This window comes from Adelges cooleyi, unplaced genomic scaffold (genome assembly GCF_023614345.1).
Source record: "Adelges cooleyi isolate 19-005CV unplaced genomic scaffold, UGA_ACOO_1.1 ACOO_flye_CR_arks_rails_tigmint_CR_PRNA_8, whole genome shotgun sequence".
Classification (NCBI taxonomy): Eukaryota; Metazoa; Arthropoda; class Insecta; order Hemiptera; family Adelgidae; genus Adelges; species Adelges cooleyi.
Window position 1 is genome coordinate 3,717,051 of NW_026096513.1, and position 26,772 is coordinate 3,743,822.

Below are 26,772 nucleotides of genomic sequence, written 5' to 3' on the forward strand. Positions count from 1 at the left end.
TATTATAATATAAACATAAAATAAATTTGTATATTTTAATTATATACTTATAATACATGTAAAAACAATTTAAAAAAGTCAATAATATGTGTATAAGTTCAAAAAATAATAAGTAGACTTAAAGCTCGAGGTCAGGGGCTTTAATTTATAAAAATATTGATGCCGCAATGAAAAAACAAAACTTATATTTTCTTACTTTCAGAGCAGCGAAATTATTTTTAAAAAGTTTTATTAAGTAGAAACATCTATTAACATTATTTGTTCAATTAAAAAAAAAGTATAGATAATACTGTTTTTGTGGAAAATAGGGTAACAAAATCTAGCACAATGAAGGGATGTTGTATAAGAGATCATTCTATGGTGCAAGATATTACTTGTAAGTTATTGACATAATTAAAATACCTCATTCACTTTAAAAAAAATATATATATATGTATGTAAAACAACTGGTTGGTATATAAATATATTATTTTTGATATAGTGACTCGTCGTAATCCCCAAATGCTCACACTTTTACCTATTAAGTCTATAGAAAATCAAAGCATATACACTTCAGAGCTTCTTATTTTAACTATAGAGGCAGTTTTGTGAGTGATGTAAAGTAATTTACAAAGTATAAAAATGTGTGTTTTTATCCGTTTAAATGAAAACAGATAAAAACACAGAGGTTGATGTAACATTATTATAATCCTGGCATTATGTAGGCAATGTCGTCCATAAGTTTAGACATGGTTTCTTGTGAATTGACATTAATTTCTGTCACTTGTTGAGTCAGACAAAGCAACGGTCCCAAAGCACACAAAAGTGAATCAAGCAGTACTGAAACACTACCATTTACAGCTATTTGTCCCTAAAAATAAATAAAAGCAAAATTAATTTTAAATTTTAAGTTGCTTAAAAATAAACAAATTTACTTGATGTTCTTTTAAACGTTGTCCAATGATGCCTAACGATTCACCAAGTAATGCTAAATGAGCAGCTACATCTATTGGCTGTGTTGATCTAAATAAATCAATTTTACTTTTGTTCCTAAAAATTTAAAGAAACAAGTTAACTTAATAAAACGATAATTAAAATTAAATAATATATTTATAATTCATAATACCTTATCTCAATATTATAATTATACAAGTAAATGTTATAAAGAGCAATAATTATATATTAGGTATAGCAGCTGGTCAACTGGACTTTAACATGTCAGCCTAATTTATAAAATATCAATCATTTTGAGCAGTGGTTTAAACTCAAATATTTTTTGGTGATAAAAACGGCCCACAACTGTTTTTTTGTTTAATTATCTAATAAATTAAAAAAATATAATAAAAAAAACCATTAAAATTCTTAATTTATTAAAATTATTATTAAAAACCATAAACACTGTTAATATTGTTAGGGTTTTTGTGTTTTGGTTTACAGATTTTTGCTTAAATACGGGTGTTTTGAACCATTGACAGCAGACTAGGTAATCATTTTTTGTGGATACAAAAAATTCAATCCATTTAAATAGCAACCCATTTTAATTTAATAGTAAAACATAATAGTAACAAAGCTCACTTATTGTCGGCTAAATGGTCTGCATTATCTTTGTCGGACTTCTTTGTTATGGCTTTAGAATCGGTGGAACTGCCACTATCTATACCTTCGCGATCCAGAATTCGCTTTGCCTTACGTACCCAACGCTATTAAAAAAATATATTTTAAATCAATATGTTTATTCTTTAAGTCATTCGCTAAGAAATGTACTAATTATAATATTTAATTTACACTTTTATCTTCAGTTGGTACTGATTTCCACATATCTCGTAGCTGCTGACTAATTTGAGATGAACCTTAATAAAATACATTTGAAAAGGAACTGGTCATATGTTGGTAAAATACAAATTTGAATAACTTACTAAAATTGGGGTATGCATTTATCAACGTCTTACGAACTTCTTTTGCCCATAAAGCATAAGCTACAAATCCTGGTTCTTTCATATTCAAATTTTTTAATGCATACATGAACTATAAATAATTTGGTTAATATATTAATATTATATAACTGTAAAATGTATTTATGTATTACTTGATTGTGTTCTCCAACTGCAACAGAGGTGCCACTTGGTTCAATGTATTCATCTGTAACAAACATTGACATACAAATAGTTCAATATAGGTACAGAAAATAACACAAGTTATGAATATGTTAAACACATAATAATTTAAATGTTTTAGTTGAGAACAGAAGAGTTAGTGGAAACATAATTAAATCAAATTCGACTTAATAATACGTCTTTTTTTTCAAACAATAGCAATTTAATAATTAAAATCAACTTACACGCATTGGTATCTACAGTCCATTCACTACTTTCAGTGTGTTGTTGTTCTTCTAAAAACTCCATGCTATTGTCATCATCATTAAACTAAAATAACACATTTAAATTTATAAATATTATGTTTAAACTTTTTATAACTCAATTAACAGTATAATATTGAAAAAAGAAGCTATTGGCTTTGTGAAGATCTACTACTCAACAATTTGTAGTTTTTAATCTTTACTCTCCACTCACAACCAATATATGACCTTATAGATGAAAATAATAACAAATATACAGTTTAAACTATTTTAATAGTTTGCGTTATATTATAATATACTTGATCGACAGCATCATGGTTAGCTGAATTACGTTTTACACTTTGTCTTGAAGTTTTAGGGGTCTTATCTTTTTCTTCTGCTATAGAAATTTAAACAATATGCAATTATGACAAATATAATATTCATTAATTACACAAAATTGTTTTGCTATAGTCCATACATAGATACTTACAAATGTCAGATGATTGAAATCCAAGTAATTTTGAAGATTTTTTTATAATTCTCCCAGATCGCGATACTGCAGTGACTTCTGGTTCATCTAAAATGCAATTTAAGTATCAATATGTGTCTAGTTTGTAGAATAACTATGAAACTCTTATAGGAAACAATCTTATATTATTAAATTTCATATTTGGGATTAAAATCAGTTTTAAAATATTTGATTAGCTTAGTAGAATTAAATACATTAATACATACAACATACAAATTTGTTGTGAAAAAGGAATTCTTTTTTTAGTGTCTTAATTATATATATATATATACACTCTTATAATAACTATAGCTCGGATGTTTATGACTTTGCATAGTTTTTTAGTGAAATCAGATTTATACCCAATATGATATAAATTAGATTCACAAAGAATAGATTTAAAATCGGCACTTTTATTGCATATTTGACACTTTTAAATATATATTGCCTATAAGGATTATTTCTAGATTTAATAGCATATTTGTAAGTATCAATTGTAAATATATTTTTAGCCGATTTCAATAAAGACATATAATTGCAAAGTTTGACATTTTAAAATGCATATTTCAATACATAAATACATTGATATTCTAAAAGCTCAGTGTTAATGACCATAAATGTATTGAAATATGCATTTTAACATGTCAAAATATATAATTATATGCCTTTAATGAAATTGGCTAAAAATGTTATATATATATATATTAGGGTAGTACTTAAAAAATCGATTTTCGAATTTTAACCTCGACGCCCGGTCCCCTAAAAAGTTTCTAAATACAAAAAAATTTGAAAAATATTAATTTAAACCCGTGCCCCAGCCCCCACAAGGGTTGAAGTTTAAATGGGATTTTGACACTTGTACACAAATCAACGCATAACTTTTTTCCAACTACTTAGTATGAGCTGAAGTTTTGATAATTTTAAAAAAATTAGCGTTTTTTCATCAATTTCATTACCTATTTAATTTTAGTTTGTGTCTTAGTTCGTTGTTGTGCTCAACGCCTCTTATACAGGGTGATTATTTTAACATGAACCAGTTAATTTCTCACAGGGTTTAATAAGAAATAACATTTTTACTTTTTATATAATGTGATCTATATTTTCCACAATTTTTTTTGTTTTTCCTCCCCTCCCTAGTTAGTTTTTTTGATAGCAACTTTTGAAACTTAAATTTCACAATGCCTCATCTCATTGTGTTCTCTTATGTTTAAAAATTAGCTAAAAAAGTACCAAAAAACACCTAATTTTTGTAAAATTTTAATTTTCTGGCATCAATTTTGACAGATAGAAATATTTAAATAAACCTATATGTTACTCTAAAGAAGCAACTAAATTACATACTAAGACTATTGGATGATTTAATTATATATTACAGTTTAAAGTAATTTTTTTTTTAATGAGAACAATAACAATGAAATACCGAAAGGTTAACATATTTTATTTTATAAAAAAAAAAGAAGATATATTTGCAGTTCATATACAAGAAATCAACTATAATTATGAAAAAATAGTATCATCTTGAGCCCATCCATCATTTAAAGACAAATGTCTACGTTTTGCTGCTGTGTTCATGTATGGTCTAAGCATCCATTCTGTATCAGCAGTATCAGCGGACTCCAATGTACCCAATTTAATTTGGTAAAGTTTTAACTGGAACCGTGGGCCAACTTCATTCATTTCAATTTTATTACCATCCACCTAAAAACATAACATTAATGATATTAACTGTAAATACAGAAAATAAATATGTCTTTACTTGTTTGTAAGTATGATGTCTAAATGAGATATAATCATCATGATTAGCAAATGTTATAACTCTTCTACTGTCTTCTTTAGGAACTGGATATAAATACTTTAAAATATTCATTGTTCTTTTACCAAGTTTGGTTTCAAAGTTATGAAAAATTAAATGTGGATATTGTTCAGACATTGTACCAATGTCGGGCACATCATGTCTCATCACAACGTCTGTTAAGTTGAAGTACGCTGTTGGACCATATGGCATATGACAAACTATTAATGTATCGGGAACACCACGGTGCTCATGAACAACTATAAAATCTGTAACTTCATTGGCTCTACATGCTTGAACCAATTGTTTAATTTCATAGTTACCACGGTTCATGCGCTGAGCATTAGGAAATATAAGCCTGAGTTCTTTTACAAACTTTTTCAGCCTGGCAGATGGATCGTGTGATGTAGTTATCATAATTTTTGGATCTTCAACGCCAGCCCAACGATACTCATCATCTTCGTGTGTGATGCCAGTACCACCTTCTTCGCCACCAACATTTCCCGATAATGCTGGTGCTTCATCATCCCATTCGAGTTTATCCTGTAAGTTTAACGCTTCAGCTCGCAAATCATAATGAATAGGAACGTTTTCGTCCAAACACTGTTTCAATCTTAATTTTTTATCTTCAATTATTTTCTGACGAGTTTCCAAACTTTTACGGTACAGATACTCCCTACGGAGTCTCGCTTGTCTTCGTAGCATAATCGTTATTAAAAGACTTTAAAAAACTTGAATAACAAAAAACTGACGACTTTTAAAAGATAAATTATTCACATTTCACATGATAAAAACACATACCTACAAAAAACCGAAGTGATGTGATACGAAGCCACATGGTGGTTATAACGTCTTGTACTTTTTATTTAGTTACAATCTGTTATTCTGTGGTCTGTACACGCCGAATATGATAACATAACAATAATATTTACAGTAGAGCTAAGTTTTACAATAATAACTTATCTTCACCTAGAGGTTGGCCACACTGGTGTGTGGAAATTGGTTTATGGAATAATTGTTTACATTTTATGATCGTTTTGATTATGTATCTACTATCTTACTAAATGACAGTATACTTGTCTATGCTTAATACTGTCTGTTGTTTGAATCTTTAATAAGAAAAAATAAAAATCATCTATTATAATTAATAATTGTAAATGTTGTTTAATCATTTATGTAATACATGCAAAACTCAACTTTTTCAAAAGAAAACAATACCAAAACGTATAAGATATAAATTAAACTGTTTGGTAATTTTTTATTATTATCAACATAATCGGAAGCCTCTAGTCTAATAGCGTTAAATACTTATTGAAATTGAAATACATAACTTACTTGGATTTTTATTGTCGGATTTTTTCCCTTTTTCTCTGTCCATTACGTTTTTTAGATCAAAATAAAATAATATTTATTTTTAGCTTATGGACTGCATAAAGTATGAACTGAATGTACAAACAAATCCCTCTCAATAAGTATTTGTATTACAACTTACATTTCCCGCAGTCCGCAGAGCGCTCTTATCAATTTGAGTGCAGATAATAGGTTTTGATAAGATATTTGAACTTGATTTGTCGTCTAGACTACGGCGCGCTCCTAACGAGCGCGTATTTTTCCACAACTATGGTTAATATTATTTGAAATTTGAATATTATATGATACCTATCGTTTCAATGAATTAATTTTATTATACTTTAATAACATATTATGTTACAGTTTTTAACATTTTAATTTGTACTTAGTATGCACCACGGCCATTGTAGGTACAGTTTACTACAAATGTTCAAATTTTGTTAATCTATATTATTGACGAATTACTATTATTTTAGTAATAGTGTTGTCCGAATATTTAGGCATTGTTAGATGTTTTTTGTGAATTTATGCCGGCAATATGACAGTTTCTAGTACCGATATGTATGGTCTGGTATCTCAACAATTAAAAAAAAATTATATTGTAGTATCAAGAGAAAACGAATGGTTCAAACAATGTATAGATTTTTTTAAATTAAACAATCAAAATGTAAGCAACCTTCTTAATACCTACAGATTTTTTTACTCATCTGTTGGACATATTTTGATATTTTAATGATGAACATTTATTTTTACAGATAAATATAAAAGATTTGTCTTTAAAGGTAGCTGAACAACTTAGTTTAGCAGATTTTAAACAAATTTCATTATCTTGTTTACCTACCAATTTGAACAACAATGAAAATACAGTTTTACAAGGAACATATAGTCTTCAAGTATGTTGTTTTGATAATACAACATTATTATTTAAAGTTTATGATGTATAAATTTGATGTGGATTTGGGCTGAGAGCTTCCGAGATGTTAAATGGCATCTGGAGTGTTGTGTGTTCTGCATATTTTCTAAATTCAGATAATAAATGATATAGGAATACCACAGGTTTCACATAAGAGAGCAAACCATATATTTATAACTACAAAACATATTTTAAATAAGTAGTTCCTAAAAAATTATTACTCATTACGTTTCATATATAAACAAATTGATTCTGTTCGTACATGAGACCTATCCTTCCTTATACCTTATTGAACTAGGGACCCCCTCGAAAAAAGCAATAAACAGGGAGTTAAGTATCAAATATTAACGATTACTAATGGATCAATTTGTATAGTGACTGAGAAGAAAAGTACATAATTTTTTTTTATTGTTTGCAATAATTTGTATCATGTTTATAAAGTAATGACACAATTTATATTTTATAAGTATACAAAATTGTAATACCAGACTAATAGTTATTAACTTTATATCTTTTATATAATCAATAGTTTAGTTTTGCCTACCTTAAGCCAAAAGTCTAATGCATAAATAAATAAAAAAGTTTTGCCTACATCTTAACAACGGGAGGTCCTAGGGGCCGCGCCCAACCAAGTCTCTGGAGCCGCCCCTGCTTAACAATATAATAATTTATTTTGTAAATTGAACATTTTGATATAGGTAAACACTATTATCAATATAGGACAGTCATGTTATTCACAATACAATACAATACTTAAGAAAGATATTAGTAACTCAGAAGTCAACGATTCTAAGCCAGCAGCTTGGGAGCCAAAATTACATAGAATGTTGAAATTGTCATGCACTGATGGTCAGCAAGATGTATTAGCTATGGAGTATGAATCATTACCTATCCTTAAAGAACCATTTGTACCTGGATTTAAAGTAGGACTTTTATTCCTTTAAAATCAAATGGATTGAAATTGTTTGCTTATGTACGTAAAATTTAGATAACTGTGATTGGCCCAGTTGAATACAGAAAAGGAGTTATATTGCTCAAACCACAAAATTTGCATTTAATAGGCGGTGAAGTTGATGATCTGTTGATCTCGAATGCGCCATTAAATGTGTTATGCAAAATTTTGTAAATATATTAATATCATTAATTCTTATATGAAACATTATAGTTATTTATGATTGTTTGTATTGTACAGGAAGAAACCATTATTAGCTAATCCATATACATTTTCTGAAATAGAAATTGAAAATACAGCTCTAAAAACAAACGAAACTCACGAAAACATCCAATCTAGGCCGGCAGAAAATGTTAGACCACCAAGTAATTTAGGACCACCCACCATTTCTAATCAAAGTAATAGATGTAATACGGATGGAAATGACATAATTTCTGTAATTATACATTGTTATAAATTATGACCATAGAAATACAATGCAACTAGGTTTAATTAAACTTATATTGAATGAAATGTTTTTTTGTAATTCAATATTTAATACATACTAGATGTATAGTTTTTACTTTTTATAAAATATAGAGTAGTAAGTCGAGGCAGTTATTTAATTGTTTGGCCAAGCAAATGTTAAGCATTTACTCAAAAATATGGGTTTTGTAGTATTTTATTTGATTTAAGCATCCAAAAACAACTTAAATGAATTGTTTTTTTTTCTGCCAATGGTACAGTGGCAAGTGCTTGAGGTAGACACAGTATTAACTTATAGTTTGTGTAGTTTGACTCCTACTACCTTGTAATTATTTAGTTAACTTTTTTTAAAAAAAAGGAATTGCAGAAAATATTATTGTCACAAACTAATTTATAAGCTATACAAAATTGTAAATATTTTAAAATATTCAATTTTGATAAAAAAAAAACAATTTTGTGAAGGAAAAAATTAAAAAAGGGGGAAATTATTTTTTGACCATAATACATTTCTATGTTGCTATATGTGTGAATGAATTAACTGCCAACAGCTTCAGAAAAATATTTTAATTTTATTATTAATTACGATATATGGGTAACAACGACAACAAATTTTTATAGACACAATCAACCCTAATTGTATCTATCCTAATACTAAAAATACAATATTAATTATTGATACTAAATACTTTCACCATCAATAGATTCACGTTAGTTTTCTTTGTGAGTGATTTGATCACTGTCAGTTATAGTAATTCTGACAATCCTGTGGTTAAATTAATCACACTATGCTCTGTCTCCACTATGCCATGTGCTGGGTTTTTTACACAAGAAACTACACTTGTCAAATAAACACAAAAAGTAATAATTTCATTAAAAACCCAGCTATTAGTTCATTATGACTTGCCATAATTTCATTAAGCTCATTGGACTAAAGTCATAAATATGTAGGACTTTCTTCTTGTATGTTATGATTTTAAATTACTTCCCAAATAAAAATTCCTGGTTGCTCTTATAAAATACTAAACTGCAATATTTTTTTTAGTTTGATGATTTTATGGATGATGATGAAGCAGATTTATTATGTTTAACTCAAGTAGCAGAACTTGAATCACGCTTAAATCAACCTACGTCAACAGAGAGCTCAACAAGACAATTAAGCCTACCTCAACAACACAAAAACATTATTAACACTTCAATTCCTGAAAACATAAGTAAACCAACTGTAAAAAAGACTAATGTAACCAAACAAACCAAATTATCAAATGTTTTCAATTCACAAAACCCTGGACCTTCTAGACACTCAGTTCACCCAACTAGTAATATTTTAAATACATCAATTGAGACTAACAATTCAGCTGATAATCAAATATCAGCTAAACGAGAAGCAAGTAGTTCTCCAGTACATGCTCAACCTAAACGATCATCATTAGAATTCCAAGTGACTGATGTAGAAATGGATACAATCGATTTTGAATTCCCTGAATATAAAACAGTAAATGAAGCTAAAACAGTTCAGCTTTCAAAAATTCAAGTGAAACAGAACAAGTGGATTTGTTCTGGTAAAATTAGTTACGGAACAATACATGAAGATGTAGAGTTTTCAACACCAGTAAGTTATAACTACTTACTTGAAAGTTGAAATGAATAATAGAAATAATGTTCTATAATATATTTATAGGTTTTAGAACGCTTAATAGGTGTTCTTTCACACGAAGTTGCACCACTAAGAGAGAATCCTAATAAATGTCGTTTGTTAAAAGAAAAAATTGAAAAAGTATGACACTCTTTGTATTTTTTTTTTTTTTTTTTTGAGGGATTTTACTACTAGCTTTATGATGTTGAATATTTTTTCAGGGTATTAAATTTGCTGAGAGAAAATTGTACTTATATAAAGGTAAAATGGTGTTGAAATATTATTCTATAGAAGGAAAGAAACCTTGTGTTGTTGAATTAGACGATTTAAATTAAAAACAATAGTAAGTTTTTTAAAATAATTTAGTGTTGTATATTTTAATAAATAAACATTTTTTTTACTATCTATAAGAGTAGTTGGAAAATGTACTAATTCTCTAACACTAAGGAAAAAATGTTAACTTATGTTCAAGCTCTCTTATTTTATGTTAAAGTATATAAAATTAACTTGTATTTTTAAAAATAATAATTTATAACAAAGTTTGTTTACATTAATATTCCTGTTGGTATTTATTTTTCTAATTGCAAGTATCTATTACCTAATACTATACCAATGACAAATTAGAAGTTCGTAGCTGGTTGGAAACTGTATAGAGTGGTCCTATTGATCCAGTTTTTTTTTTTTTAAGTGAATTAAAAAAAAGATCACATCTTTAATATGTGTTTACGATTCTATAGCAATCTCAATTTTTATTTTTAGGGGGGATATTTAAAAAAAATAAATTTTAATAATTAAAATAAAGTGAAATGTGTTGCTAAAGACCATAGTGTCACATTGTGACAAATAGCAAGTCTTCGCAGAACCAATGGCAACGTAACTAATAAATTAGTTTAAATTGTTCAAACCAAGGGAATTTTCGTTTTTATCCTGTGTATTTTTTGTAAGAATTTTCAATTTTCAAAATTGAATTGTTATTAATAAACTAGTTTGACTAAGAAATTTAAAAAAAATAACTACTTCAATTACACAATGGATAATAAAAATTAATTTATTAATAATTATTGTAATTATATTAAATTAATATAGTTTTTAATTATTATTTTACAATATTCCATAAAATAAAAGTGCATGATAATTATAATATTAGTCAAAACTAATTCAAATGTAAAGAAAATAATAAACAAAGTTGGCGTTTTGAAGTACATATCATTTTACAGTTTACTATGTTTAAATCATAATTATGCCATTGTCAAATTAAGTAGATAGTTGATAAGTAAAGTTTCTAAAATTAGAAGTTCTTCTCGTTTTATATTTCATTGTCGTCAGACTTAAGGTTTACCTTCTTAATTGCACTTTCTGGTTTAAATAGACTTATAATTGAAAAATACAAAACTTAAAAAGTTATTTGGTTTTTGTTGAGTTCATGTGAACACTTAACTATTGAGTAGGCATTTTCGTTTTCAACCAGATGCTGTATTGTAAGAATTAAATATCTAATAGTTTTTTATAATATGTAATAATTAGTAGGTAACTAATTATATATATATATATCTTATAAAACTATTATTAAAACAATAAATTATTATATTTTACAATAACCAGCTGTATTAATGATACACATGAAAAAAATTCATAATAACAACGTTATTATTATAAACTAACTAATTATTACTAATTAACTTAATTAATAATTATTGATTATGTTTAACAATAACCAATATATAAACAACATTTTTAGTAGGTGAATCAATCTTCATGAGCGTCCACACCTCCTCCCATAAATTCTTTAAAGTCAAAAGCCATTTTCACTGGTACACACCTAAAAACAATTTAATACTGTAGTTGTTCCTAAACAGTGTTACCTAAGTTTTAATTATATACCTAAATATGTTGTTTATTAGTAGTAACGAACTAGGAATTGTTGTTTCAAGATAGTCCCTTCGAACCGCCGATATTATCTCTTTAGCAGTTGATTCTGGTGTGACTAGTGGTAGTAAACTTGGAAACCTTATAGAAGAAATATGTTTAATAAGTAATAAATACACATTAATAAGTCGTCGAACACATAATGCATAAAATACATTATTTTGAGGTGGATATTAAAAGTTGAATATATTTAACAAATTGTTAAATTATATTTTTTTTTATACCAATAAATTGGAGATTTATGTTTTTAACTTAGCCACGTGATTGTTATAAAAATTAAAAATTACCGAATTTTAGGTTTTTGACACAATCCTGTATCCACCATATAAGGATATATACAAGTGAATTTTATATCTTTGAAACCATTTTCTTGGCATTCGTCAACCATTGCTTCGTTGAGTCCTAAAACAAATGATGAAGGTTTAAACAAGCATTTCTTTCATTTGTTATGCTTTATATTCTTCAGCACGAGTATGAAGTAACATATATTTATTTATATATATACACATATATATGTATGATGTATTTATTATATTTATATACGTTACATACCTAATCAATTTACATAATAATTACCTCTCACGGCGAATTTAGATGCGCAGTAAGGTACTAAATTCTGCAAACCAATTATTCCAGCCATTGATGACAAACTTACTACATGTCCTTTTTTCAAAGCTTTCATACCAGGTAAAAATGTATCAAGCATCTAGAATTTAAAAATTAAATTAAAACGTACTTTCCTTAACAACATTTAAAATACAACCTTCACTTATCAGTATTAATCCATTCGAAATTAAATTATCTATTATTAAAATAAAATTTAAGTTACATTTTCCCCTTGTGATTTAGAGTTTAGACATAAGACAGACTACAAGTATTGAGGCTTGAGCACGGTTTATTATTTATCTGTCTACCAGTCTATGTATTTGTATATAACAAATCATCCGTAAATAAAGTACAATTTATGTTTTGTATCTGGGCCAATCCAAGGCCTTTCTAGTTCCTCTTTAAGTTTAAAAAATGTTGTTGCTTGGACTATAACTATCCTTTGATTCTCCTATTTGTCTACCTTTTTTTTTTAACTTGATTGCAATACTCCTATCTACTAGTCTCTTGCCAACTATCATCCTGTTAGCATCTTACCTCAACTGCTCATCATTCAAAATTGTTTGAAATTATTGTATTTCAGAAATTCATTTACCCGGTGTGGGTATACCACAATCAAATCCTTTTAATAAACAACACGGTTTACGTCCGGGTAGTTTAACTTAATAACAACATACAACTTTTCCTATCTATATAACTGCTAGTTGACATAATCGATTTTTCCAAATCGTTTAACCGGGTTTATCACTCTCCCGGTCAAAACTTAAAGACCTCCTTAAGAGGCAATCCATTGCTCTCTTAAAATGGTTGATCGTTACATTTTATTGACATTATTTCCACATCTATTCAACCAGTTTGTCAATTCTGCCCTACTGTCTTTCATCGCACTAAGCTGAATTTTCCATGGACACTTCTCTCTATAAAAGACCATCTCCATAACAACTTATAGCGCTATTTCTTTATACCACAGAATTCTTCCACTTTACCACGCCTCTCTCAAGAACTTTATTTACACTGGTACGTTCCATCCTCGAGTATGAGAGTATCTTTGTATCTCCACATCTTCAAGTACCAGTGCAACGATCGAATGTTTTCAGAAGAGATTCGTGTTAATTGAAAATCAAACATTCTTAACCACAACATGTTTATTTACCGATGATTAATAGTTATTAATCTGTACTTAATGATATTTCATGTTAGTCTCTATAGGTAGTAGAGAAGTGATAACTTAAATTTATAATGCATGTAACTCCCTACGGTAGTGATAAATGTATAGTAGGTACTAAAGTTATAAATTCTATCTCCACGAAAAAAGTTAAAGTAAAGTTTCTCGTTATTATTACATAACACATAACATAACATATTATATTGCTTATAATTTAATCAATATTATTGTATACGTGTGACATATCGAAGAAATTGAAACCTTTAAAATATAATAACTTAATATAACGTTTTAAAACGGAAACCTACATAAAGCCTATTGTCTAACGAAGCGACCTTTCTATTACATAGATTAAACATAATATACATAAAATAATTACTTATCTCACTTGGGTACCAGTTATTTGCTATTGATTTCATAATTAATCTTGTTTACTGTTCACATAATATTATGTTTTAATCTATATTTTTATCTACCCTGCTTTCCGGGTCATGACGAACAAAAATAACTATTCTTTTCTTATAATGTGCATAATATGTATTGTATGTTTTTGGTTTATTCAAATTATTTTCAAAGAATATAAATATGTATATGTATCTCATAAGTCATACTGTTGAAATACATTATTGTTAAACATATAAATGGAAAATATTGGCATATCACAACGTGTACGGAAACATTTGCGTCATGCTGGCATGTGGGATAACTAAATATTTTGTATAAATCATAAAATAACTTGTGGACTTTAAACTTGCAGATAACGCGTTGTAAACTTCGTGGTTAATTCTAAAAATACTCTCGTTGTTTCCAGAAACGATAAATTATACGGAAAATCTTTTGTTGCCCATGAGAAGATCTATTGGGAGCCAGTAGTCTGTGTAGAAGTGGTAACTACAATAATAGCTGTTTTTCCCTCTAGTGAATATGTTTTTCGAAACAAATTAATGCTAACCGCTAACTGTTGGTTTTCATTCATGTATGTATTTTGTAAAACGTTTATTCTGATTATTAACAAAGCGGTTGTGTACCTACAAAAATGAGTTACTTTAGTAGTAATTTGAGTAACAATATTATCAGTAGATCGAAGATATTAGAATGTTACCGTTACTTATTTTTGCTACTGTCTAAACTCTAAGATAATTTGCAACAGAAATTGCAATAAGTAAAATGTCCTCGTGTATACGCTATAGGTAGATTGTAGATGTACAAGAAGTACCTAAATATTGCAGTAGTTTATCTTGCATAATTGTTATTGCTTTTACGCGCACACGTATATACATTTTATTTATTAATTACTCTTTGTTATATACTCTTTTTCAGATAACTTAAAAATGTAATTTCTCTACATTTCTATATTTTTCCTTCAAAATTGAACCATTTTAATTCTAGGTTGAAAATTAGTTATTGAATAACATAAATTATCAGATACTAATATTTGTATTTTTAATGACTCGAATGAAATAAACAAATATCATTAATTTAAAAAGCTCAAGAACACTGAACAGGTAGGTACATCGTGTGGGATCTATTTGCACAATTTTAATTTTTACGAATCTTGAATAGCAGACGAGAGGAGAAGAGATAGAGAGTAATATTAATAACTATTTCAATCTTAATATATAATTACCAGCTCATAGTTAGTTAATTATTTTGTATGGATATTAGACTATTAATAGTTAAAGGTGGTTGAGATTTGTTTTAACGTTCTTACCCAAAAGTGAGCGAACACATTTATGTCGAAAAGTTTTCTTATGGTCGCCTCATTGTGAGCTTCCAAGGGTTTGCAAGGCATTATTCCCGCATTATTGACTAGTATCGTGACTGTGCCCACTTCACTTTTCACTTTATCGCCGAGTTCTCTTACATTTTCCAATGACGATACATCACATCTAAAAATGAGGGTTAGTAATTTAGTTTTTGATTTATTTTGCATTATAAAATGATATATACCTCCCTGGGGGTCTGAGCGTACTTATTAGATATTATTATAATCGAATCATGTTATCGTGATTAAAGTTTAACATTACATATTAATCATTCTATTAGGTATTTTACACTGTATTGTGAAAATGTTTATCCATCTATTTTGAGTAAACTCGAGAAATCAATTAATTTAACGCACTAAGTAGTAGTCAGTTACCCGACGTGAATGTGATTTATAAGTTATAACACGCGTTAAACCCTAAGAAGACGTACCTTAATTTTTTCTTATTATAATTTATTTTTGACAAATATGGCACGCATGCATTTAAAAAAAATGTTTTTTTTTTAAATTCCACGTCACCTATTTTATCTAGAATTAACTTGATACTTTTTGACATGTTCATGACGTATTTTTCCTTGGTGTCAACTTTTCTTTTGGGTGGACAAATTCGGGTAATACTTTTTGCGTTTCCTCGTACAATAGCCGAGTGTGATATGTTAATTAAGCCGTTAGCGCGACCGGTTCACGGTTCAACCCCGGTCGTGAATATACACTATTAGAATTTTTTCCGTGCGTTTCTCATTGATATGTTATTTGTTTATTATAAATAATAATTTATTTCTTTGACGGTCGCTTCAATAAACAATTATAATAATTGAATCGCTTATTTTAAAAAAAAAAACCTAACGCCAAAATCGACAATTTTGCGTTTAATTGTTAGCTTACAACAGAAACCCTATAGATGGCTAGTGGCCCTTGCTTCTTTTCTATGACCTTGAAATGTTAGTTTACCGCAGAAACCCACTGAGCACAGTTGTTTAGGCGATTTCTGCGCTAAACGTTAATTGGCGACTGATAATACTATAAATAACTCAGTTTTTGACATTTTCATGTCTTTGCTCTGGCACTTAACCGAAAAAATTATAACAAAAAAAGTGTTACCAAAAAAGAAATGGGGATGAAGATGAGGTTGGGGGTGGGAATGGGGTTGGGGTGGGAATTAGCTGTGGCAAATAATCGAAAAAAGCATAACGAAAAAAGTGTTACCAAAAAAAGCGTTACGCTGTTATTTGATAAAAGATAAGAGATATTTTGTACGATCAACGTTCAAATTAGAACTAAATAATAAATTCAAAATAAATTAAGGGCCCAAATTCTTTATGAATTGTTTTAAGCCAAATATTAAGCACTACAATATTAGCCAGAAATTTGATGTTTTAATATAATAGCTTGTTACTGCTTCTTAATATACTATATCATTATTTATAATTCCACCACTACTCTAAATTTATTCGGTACTTCAATGAGACATGAAAATGCTCTTTCATGGTTGCAGACTCGGCTGAAAAACTTTTTACTTAATAAAACTAAAACTAAGTTCAAGGCACACACAGCAATAGTCAGTTCACGGCACGCTATTGTTTTCGTATGTTTACGTTTTGCGGTGTATGCTTGCGTTTTGTTTTAAGTGTAACCTTTGCGTAGAGTGTCAAAACATGCCCATCTCGAAATCTGACCAGGAGCCAACTGTAAAGAGGTGAAAAGATGTAGTTCATCCAGAAATATATAAACGAAAGCACATTCTATCAAAGAAGTCCCTTCTCGAGCTATCCGTCAAGAAATTATGGACAAATGCACCCAAATATTTTATTTAAAAGTCACATGCCATGTTGCAAAATCGATTTGGAACATTTTCTTTTCTATAAATAGCAAAAATTAACAAGATGCAAAACATTGATACAGAACAACAGGTAAAAAATCGTCGCGTTCATCCTGCTCAACCCGTTAATGATGCAAATTTATCGGAAGAAAGTACAACGTCATCTCAAGATGTAAGTATGAGTCCTAAGCAATTAAAAACAAATTACGACTAGACATAATATCATCTCAAGGTGTTCATTCTTTCTTGTCTGCAAGTTATATATTTTTATAAAAGCTCACTGCTTATGTATAATGCTCACATTATACATAAGAGAAAGGCAAAAAAGTTCTACGGCGAGTTGAAAATTGCCACAGAAAACACTGACGGTGACATTTCGGTATTGGGCTTCGACTATATGCAAAAATTACCACTACCTGTCCAGGAAGTCTTTTACTCGCGTCAATTTTAAGTCAACGTGTTTTATATTCACGATTTGAAAAGTAACAAAGCCAAGCTATATGTGTGCCACGAAGAAGAAGTAAACAAATCGCCAGATGAAGTTTGTTCATTCTTGATTTTGAAACCTGGTGGCCACGATTCTACAATAAAACACATCCCAATACGGACGAAACTTTGGGCAGATAATAAAATATCAATATATTATATAGATAATAAAATATCAACATTTACGTTTCTTGTTATAAAAAGTAATACATATTTTTTAAAATGTAAAAAAAATAATATTCTTATAAGATTTAAAATGCGATTTTGTTCATAAAAAATATACTCAATTTATATCATAACTGCTTGTTTTTAAATTATTATTTATACCTTAGCACTAATTGTTTGATTAATCAGAAGGAAAAAATTTAATTAGCAGGTCGTGGTAAGGTAATTTACTTCAGAAACCCCATATGAGGAAATTACAAAATATTTTTTCTTCTCCCCATGTATCTCATTGAGCAAAAACGACACTGGTATCTGATTGAGTGAGTAGTCTAGTATTTGTATTACTTTTAGGGAGTTTGAAGAAACAGTTCTAGAGTCGTGAGACCGTTTTTACTGATCATCTCAAAAAGTGAATTAGTAGACTTGTGGGGTTTCTGAAATAACGATTTAATAATGACTTGAAGAGTAGAACACTCCATGTAATTTTAATTTATATTTTAAAGGTATCTATAAAATATTTATACAATATTTTGTAACTCACTGTTATATATTATATAATTTTTAATTTCTTAATAATTATAGTTGGCGACTGATGTAAATCATAATTAATTAAAATTGTTGTCAGGGCAGCTCAAAAAGTTTAGATGAAGTCCTGACGATGTCCCGAGTCTAGTCTCCAATGACAAATCCACCCCTAGTTTTATTTCAATTTCAAAAAAAAAAAAATAGGAATGATAATTATTTACCTGTAAGCATAAGCTTTTGCTTTTGATTTGGCGTTAATTTCTTTGACAGTCTCTAAATTTGATTGTTCGTTGATATCGACGCAAACGACTTTGGCAGACAACTCGGCAAATTGTAATGCCAACGCTTTGCCAATTCCGTGTCCTGTGCCTGTTATCTATTACAAAAATAATATCATATTTATAGTTTCCTCTTTTAGATTAAAAAATAAGTGTTTATACCAAAACGATATCATCGGTTATTGATTTTTCGGGCTGTGGATTTATCCTGCGATAGACAGATTCGACCATATAAAAAAAGCTTTTGATTATTAATACCAATATTTCTACCAAAAGAGCCATTATATCCTTTAGATTATCCATTTGATCAGCCCTAGAAAAAACGAATTATAAATAAATAATATTTTCATCTATCTATTTTGTATTTATAGTGTATTCATAATTACTATAATACGATTTAGAAAATATATTTACATTTCTTATTTTGATAATGACAGTAGTATCGCCGTGAGCCAATGTTTAATGGTATAACTATTTAAAACAAAATCGAATTAATATCATAATTAATTAGTTATAACAAATTAATTGTAAGGTATTATTTTGATGACAAACTATGATCCTAGATGCTAGAAAATAATTATGTTTTTTCCGTAACACATACTTCATAATTATGATGTATGTTAAAATTTTATATTTATATAATTATTATAGAAATAACTAATAAGTATCTAAAAAAGATAAACAAATATTTACATTACTTACGGCTAAGTAAAAACTAATAATTATGAATTAAGTATACTAATAGTAGAATATATATATATTTATTGTAGCACGTTTTAATAATACCATGTATGCTTATTGCAATGCGCCTATACTATCTGTTATTATGTCAATAAATTAAAAAATCTAAAAGCTTTAATATAAAATTATCAAAAAACTCTTATTTTTCGTCTTTTTTTCAACACGCCGTTACAATTTTGTGTAAAATATTATTTGCATTTGTTTCCATAACATTCTCACAAATTAAATTAACTTTTTTTAATAATCTAACTAAAATCATTTCGATGCAACTAAAAAAAAAAAAATATATATATTTTATCAATTAACCTCTTATGGTTATAACCATACTCTACACGTATTTTTTACCTTAATGATTAATGTTAAGTTTAAGATACTTGTTTAGAATTAATATACTTTGTTGTTAATCACTTAATTTTAATTTTAATACTTGTTATTACATATATTCATCTTATATTTATGTTTACTTACATAATTGCCGTTTGGTGTTAAGACAACAATAAATAAAAAAATTAATTAATTAAAAAATTTAGAAAAACCACTTTGTTGTTTGACATTTATGTCATTGTCTAAAAAATTAGTTTAATTAAGAATTAAAGATCAAGTATATAATTTGGTAATAATAATTATTAAAGCCAGACAACTACAATTTTAATTAGCCACTAGTAACTAGGTGACCCTGGATAATTGTACTAGTTTTTCCTATTTGCATTTTTTTATTATTGTGTTAGAAACCGCCTTTACGTTTTAAAATATAGTAGAAAATACATTTTGTTGGTCGTAAATTGCTGTAGAACCACATCTCCGGTTCACAGTGGACAATGGAAATACCTTCAATTACTTGATATTTATTAGTATAGGCAATATAATAATATCGTACTTACTTATCCGATCATTTATTTTTAACATACCTATTAAATTTATTACCACACTAATTGACAACTAAAGTAAAATTAACTTACTTAAAACGAAAACGTATTAAGATTTAGCATTTACTTTATGTAAAATATATTATGAGGTTATATTCTTTAGCTACGGTAGCACATTAAATATCCATAGCAAACACTTTTACTTTCTTTCTAGCAGCGCGTAGAACTGTTTTCGAACGCTCCGTATTTTCGTTGGGTGTATCTATATTATATGCAGACAAACACTTTCACTTTTTTTAAATGCAGTCCCCCTCAAACGTTTGTCTTGTATAACGCATCGATACTTAAAAAAACGGAAATATTAATTTTTTTATACATTTTTTGTTATTGATCGTCTCAAACGTACATAACACATTTTATGCTACATTTGTGAGTTTTATCATCTTAAATCATCTTTTAATAGGTTACGTTTAAAATGCACATGATACGTGATATACGCTATTATTATAGTTATAAATTATTTAGAGTGCTCTTATAATCGAATTTACCGAATAAAATATTACGCGTTTATAGCAAAATCTGCACCTTAGGGAATAGGGACTATTCAAATCGTTTAAAGTCTCTAAAGGTTTATACATTTTTAAGAATTAAAATCATAATACATTATAACAAAAACGTATATTTTTATAACTTAATACTTATACTTCGGTATAAAAAGTACAAGTATGTTTAGAATTAATTAAAATTTACTATTACAGACATGCAATGCTATTTAATGCAGTTTTATTATTTTTATTTATACACTGTATAATAGTTTTTTTATAAATTGTAAAATATTACTACGAGTTATTAATTAAAATTATTATTATGTAATCTATAAACATGACTTTCAACTTAAGACTAGTATAAAATAGTTTTATAAAATATTTTAGTCACTTAATATTATATTTTAATGTATACATTTAAAGTAGGAACTTTTTGCTATACATCAAGTTAATAAGTTCCAATAAAACCAGCATTTTTGCTTAAAAACCAAACATTTGTTAAGTTTTGTTTTTTTTTTTTGAAAACTCTACTTTGTTGCAAATGTTCTGTCTCAATAGTTAATACTAATTACTATATTATAGGTATTTGTTAACCTAACAATAATATAAACTAGCTAATAGTCGAGTCAAAAGATCACGGAAATTAGGTTAAAAACATTTATGATAAACAATTTAACATTGTAAAAATTACAATTTTTTTGTTATTGTCGTTATTCGTCAATGTTTTATACTTTGAACACTGATAAAGAAAACATTTCAAGGTATTTATACCAAACCAGTTTAATAGTGAAGGGTATTGTAGTATTATAGTGTGTTGTAATATTTAAATGTGTTTAAATATTTGTATTATTAATTATACTTCTTTAACTCATATTTTAAATTCATAATATTAAATATGAAAATCTAATAATAATAATAATAATTTAATTTTAGTTTTTTCTTTTTTTTTAATATTTACTCGGAGACCGGTGTTAACACTTATCAGTTTAAATATCATAGATTTTAATAATAAGTTACAAAAAAGAGTTAGAATAAAGTTAAAGAAGTAAATTAATTAAGGTCAAGTGGGTTATCTGTGAGCAAATGGAGCAAATGCAAGGGCGATTTATATATTTTATTTGGTCACAGGTATTATAACATACCATAAATAAGCACTATTCAAAGAAAATACTTTTTTTGAAGTTAACTAGTTCTTATAATATAAACCTTTATGGTTTGTGCAGTTTTAAATCCCCCCCCAATAATTGATAATAGCCCTGTGATACGTGAAGGATAACTTGGATAGTATTATTTATTCTAATCGGTGTGAGGAATTCATTATTCGTGTTTGTTTACTATAACAACATTCTAAAGTCACGTTTTAATATAGGCCTATTACTCTTGGTTATTCGAAGTTTGTTTTGGTTGATGATCACGAATTTTAAACGATTTTGTCGAGAGACTGCTAAAAGTACTGAAACTATTTACAACACGCATTATCAAGTTTAAAATAATAATAATTTTATAAACTTTTATAATGCAGATAACGAAAATGTTTAGTCGGCTTAGTAGGGGATAGTAGGGAGAAGGTAAGCTGTAGAAGGCATAGTAGTCATATCATAGGTATGTAAGAATATTACTGAAAATAACTTGATAATACAAATCTATAAATGCTAAACATTTTAATTAAAATTAAAAATCGCAATGAAGGCAATATTATTATAATTGTAACCATATTATTAATGTTTTCGATTATTCCTCAATAAACACAAATAATTGAATGATAACACGTTTTTACATACAAAACCTACCTTCGCTTCAGTATAATTTTCAGGCCATTTCTGTCAATTAAAAAATTGTAACTAAATAACACAATAAAGTGTACCACACCTAGTGTTTGAAAATTTCAAGAAATATAAAATTTGAAATATTTCAATAAAATATTTCAACATTTATTTTTATTATTATTATTTTGGTGTTTTGTCTTGTAAAATAGTTAAACAAAACAAATTAAATATTTCACTGACACACATTTTTTCCTCATTTTTAAATTTTAACTTAAAACATGTTATAATATAAAAAAAACTTTTATTTAGCAGTATTAAAAATATTTCTTTCACTATAAATTGTTTTGATTACAATCAGTAACATTTTTTGACGAATGTCATTTTTTACTGCATTCCTGTTTAAATTTTGTTGCAAACTTTCTTTATTACAGTTTTATTATTTTTTGTCACTTCTAAATAAAGAAACAAAACACTTTATGAATGTAGACACTGTGTTTACCCATTATAAATTTTAATATTAAGAAAAAAAACTGTGTAGTTATATTACAATTAATTTAACGTAAAAGTTAAATCACTTAATTGTGTCGTAATGATGGCATGTTGAAAACTGTTATCTAGTCATCTCCCAAGTTGGTAGGATGCCTATATATTATAAAGGCAGTATAATCAAATAGTTAAATAATTAACAAAAATCCAATATTTCACAAAATGGTGAACTTATGTAATTTGGAATGATATCAAACATTGTTCTTGAATCAAAACGTTTAAGTTGTTCAAAAGGCATGACTTAACTTAATAATGTTTTTTTTACATTCCTTTTTTTAAGTTTAAAATTTTTTTAATTTTTTTTCGCGAATTCCGAATTTGGTCTTAAAAATTCCTTGGCACGTTAAATTATTTTTTATACAAGTTTCGGAGGGGCTAATTTGAATAAGGTTAGCAAGAATATGGTTCTTAAATTTCTTGAAAATCTGATATCTTTTTGTTAAAAGTAATTTAACCTTGATAAAAATAGTAAAACTTAGTTCTTTTTCGTAACTTAGGAGTATCGATTTCTATTATATGGTGATGGTTATTATGATCTTTCATTCATAATTAAGACTAGGGACCCCCAGGTCTCGTTCATTGCGCTACACTTGAGTCCTCTAATCTCTCGGGTCCTCGCTTAGTTTTAAGAGGAAAAACCACGAAGATTCGACGAATTAGCATTTTAACAAATCTAATGATTTTTTAATTTTCTCCAAAATATTGAAGTAGTATTTCTATTGTAGTATTTTTAGCGAATTTATAACTTTAAAATATTTTCCAAAACCTATTCTAAATAGAGTTTTTATTCTTGGGGTTGGATTTTTTTGGTTTTATTTTTTACTGTCTTTGTCTACACCTAACATAACAAAATTATCACTAAAATGTGTTGTGTAAAAGCCACAAAAGTGACTCAAGAACTTGAGGTATGAATTTTGATGGCTATTTTGGGTTACAAACTTGAAGTTTAGTATGCGGTCCATCATATAAATACTAAATAAATAATAAGTATAGAACATAAAAAAATATATATAACCATCAGTAAGAGGTATAATTAAAAACTGACTAAATTTGAAACCAACGACTACAAAAAATGTATTTACCTATTTTGAAGCCTCTTATAGTTTAGTACATACTTTTTAATAGCCTTAGCTGGTTTTATAAGTGAGTACATTTTATGTATTTTTTGTTTTAAAACCAAAATTTTAATACCTACCACGATTTAACTAAGTTAGTTATAACATAATAATATTTTTACGATTTATGACGAATTTTTTATAATAATAATAATATAATGTTTGATACATACTACCTAAGCTACAAAATTTGTAATTAAAACGTCTGTATGAGTTATGACTGTATCTTATTTCTACATCTTATTATAAGAAATAATATAATTAGTAGTAATTAGTATACTGTATGTATATTATATACATACATTTATTTATAAAAGAAAACTTACCCTGTCGAGATTCGATGGAATATTAGTATTTATTGATGTAAAAATGTATACTTTTGGTAATTTCAATTTTAGTAAGAATATCGTACAGGTAGTTAGGTACTACACTTAAAACGTGCGAGTACCAACTGAGGTCTGAGGGTCGCGTACACGCACTAAACAGTCACACAACAGTCATAGGCAGCAGTTCTCTTCACGGTTTTTTTTAATAATGTTATTATATAAGCAGGTACAGCTGCTCCCATATACTACAATAGTATAGTACATGCTCACTAACACTCTAAAACTCTCTACCTACTACAATAGTACTACTAGCGCCAATCACATTATGGACAACTTATCATAATCTATGGTATAAATATATTATATATAACACACATGACACACACACACACACATATATATATATATATCCTACAGGGTAAACTAAATAGGACATTTATATATTTAAGTACTTGGTACACAAATAGTCATGATTATTACTAATTATTACTCAGAATTCTTATTTCTTTTGTGTAATATGAAAAAACATACATTCTGGATCTAGTATTCATAAAACTATACACCTACAATCAAATTGTAGGTACTTGTAAAGTTATTTAAACAAAATCACTACCTTAACCATATTAAAAAATGTGTATGCATATTTTTATTACAATGTCTTAACTTAAAAATGATAATTATAATTATTGTATATAACTTATTAAATTTGAACAACGCCAAAACGTAAAAGTATGCATATCCTATTTAAGTCTATAATATGTTAGCTGATTTGGTACTATAAAAAAATCACGGTGTCAGATGAATAAGAAGTTAAAAAGGTGAAATACGTCCAAATATTAGCAGATTATATAAGCAGTGTGTTAATTAAATGCAATGCCAGTAAACTATATTTGAAGTAAAATGGGAATACATTTGAGTCATTTTTAAAGTCACGTAAGATCAATACTCTTTCTACCGATATAACTTTCAACAAATAATTGCAATAACTTTTTCTAAAATTATTTTTGCTTTTCACAGAGGTCAATTTATCAAATATTTGTCAAAATATTTTATCAATTATTTGAAAATAACTATTTTGTGGAAATACATAATTTTCTGACATTCAGAAAAAAAATGTTGAAAGAAGCTGAAATAAAACTTGAAACAGCATTGACCGAAAAAGAGCAGATTGTTTCGTTGAATATATTTCATATTTACTCTATTTTATTATCAAAATTCAATCGGCTCTTAATCGTCATTATGTAGCTTAACAGACCTCGAAGGCCAAACGGCTGTCATCATACCAATTTGCTCTCAAATCATGTCAATAAAATTAGCAAAAATGTGATATACTCAAATATTTTAAGTTGTAATTAGTGTTGTGGGTAACCTTCTTTGTTTAAGGAAATTAGTCCGTTGGCATTCTAAAACTTTATAGAAGAACTCTTCCTGTGTAAATGCATAAATTATACATGTAAATTGTTTCATTATACTGTAAACAATTTCACATATATTCATACATTGTAAGTGAAAGACAATTGAATTCAATTGCAAATGTAATTGTAAATGCATGAATTGGTCTTTAATCCCAGCCACTTTTAGACGTTAATAAAATAAAAAAATTGTAAATTTAGTATAATCTTAGGATGCATTTGAGACACTACCGTCACTGGAACGAAAATGACAATGCGAGATCACCGACTACCCTTTGATAATTTTCCATGAACGAGGGTGAGGGTCAGCATAATAAATACAAGCCATCAAGCGCATCTTCCTTAGGCGGATTCAAACAGCTCAAAGCCAAGCACTCTACTCGTCGCTCTGAATTGTAAGTTTATATCATTGTGAACTTTGTAATTTTTTTATATTTTGTTGTGTAAAGAATAATAAGACATTAATTTTTGGCAAAGAAGAATTTTTTGGTTTGTTATTATTAATAAAAAAAAAATAACCCATTCATCATCTTTACGCTAGACACGTAACACATGTTTATTGTTGATAAATGATAAATTATAATATGAGGAACCCCCAGAGAAGCCTTGTTATTTTAGCCTATGGATCTTTGACTCGATGTATTAATGATATTGTACGGCAGTCGTGATTTGTGAATACTGAAGTAATGTGCTGTTTAGAGCTCTGTGTCTAATATCATTAATTATAGATTATAATGGTAATTATAACTTCAAAGTAGTATTTAAATAAAACTTTTAATTTCTTAAATGA

At 27.7% G+C, this 26,772-nt stretch overlaps 4 protein-coding genes across 12 annotated transcripts; 1 reads left to right on the forward strand and 3 right to left on the reverse strand.

The window, feature by feature from the left end:
* Positions 1-108: 108 nt before the first annotated feature.
* Positions 109-6,136, reverse strand: LOC126845900 (HMG box-containing protein 4). Its single transcript, XM_050584909.1, has 10 exons — positions 5,953-6,136; positions 2,808-2,894; positions 2,635-2,714; positions 2,318-2,402; positions 2,066-2,118; positions 1,896-2,004; positions 1,765-1,829; positions 1,555-1,679; positions 915-1,029; positions 109-850 (listed from the first exon to the last, which is right to left on the reverse strand). Exons 1-10 carry the CDS (start codon positions 5,993-5,995, stop codon positions 683-685), a joined length of 930 nt encoding a protein of 309 aa, XP_050440866.1. The 5' UTR covers positions 5,996-6,136; the 3' UTR covers positions 109-682.
* Positions 4,238-5,721, reverse strand: LOC126845897 (U3 small nucleolar ribonucleoprotein protein IMP4). The gene is made up of 2 exons (XM_050584906.1): positions 4,582-5,721; positions 4,238-4,523 (listed from the first exon to the last, which is right to left on the reverse strand). Exons 1-2 carry the CDS (start codon positions 5,320-5,322, stop codon positions 4,323-4,325), a joined length of 942 nt encoding a protein of 313 aa, XP_050440863.1. The 5' UTR covers positions 5,323-5,721; the 3' UTR covers positions 4,238-4,322.
* LOC126845896 (recQ-mediated genome instability protein 1-like) lies at positions 5,731-26,388 on the forward strand. 8 transcript variants are annotated; one of them, XM_050584904.1, is made up of 11 exons: positions 6,041-6,240; positions 6,331-6,377; positions 6,468-6,634; positions 6,723-6,860; positions 7,579-7,803; positions 7,869-8,002; positions 8,073-8,268; positions 9,340-9,906; positions 9,976-10,071; positions 10,152-10,273; positions 14,439-16,520. In XM_050584904.1, the coding sequence occupies exons 3-10, from the start codon at positions 6,506-6,508 to the stop codon at positions 10,263-10,265; spliced, it is 1,599 nt and encodes a 532-aa protein (XP_050440861.1). In that variant the 5' UTR covers positions 6,041-6,240; positions 6,331-6,377; positions 6,468-6,505; the 3' UTR covers positions 10,266-10,273; positions 14,439-16,520. The 8 variants fall into 8 exon arrangements, 6 of the variants coding, with proteins under 6 accessions (XP_050440862.1, XP_050440861.1, XP_050440856.1 ...); XR_007686835.1 differs by lacking the exon at positions 6,041-6,240 and adding an exon at positions 26,195-26,388 and having other exon boundaries at positions 6,252-6,373; positions 6,444-6,634; positions 14,439-14,603; XR_007686836.1 differs by lacking the exon at positions 6,041-6,240 and adding an exon at positions 17,037-17,976 and having other exon boundaries at positions 6,252-6,373; positions 6,444-6,634; positions 14,439-14,603.
* Positions 10,566-24,802, reverse strand: LOC126845898 (short-chain dehydrogenase/reductase family 16C member 6-like). Of its 2 annotated transcripts, none has more exons than XM_050584907.1 (9): positions 24,571-24,802; positions 19,080-19,136; positions 18,828-18,978; positions 18,609-18,763; positions 15,339-15,516; positions 12,433-12,562; positions 12,144-12,258; positions 11,812-11,937; positions 10,566-11,749 (listed from the first exon to the last, which is right to left on the reverse strand). In XM_050584907.1, coding segments are annotated over exons 2-9 (930 nt in total). In that variant the 5' UTR covers positions 19,082-19,136; positions 24,571-24,802; the 3' UTR covers positions 10,566-11,676. The 2 variants fall into 2 exon arrangements, with proteins under 2 accessions (XP_050440864.1, XP_050440865.1); XM_050584908.1 differs by lacking the exon at positions 24,571-24,802 and adding an exon at positions 20,366-20,463.
* Positions 26,389-26,772: the final 384 nt, after the last annotated feature.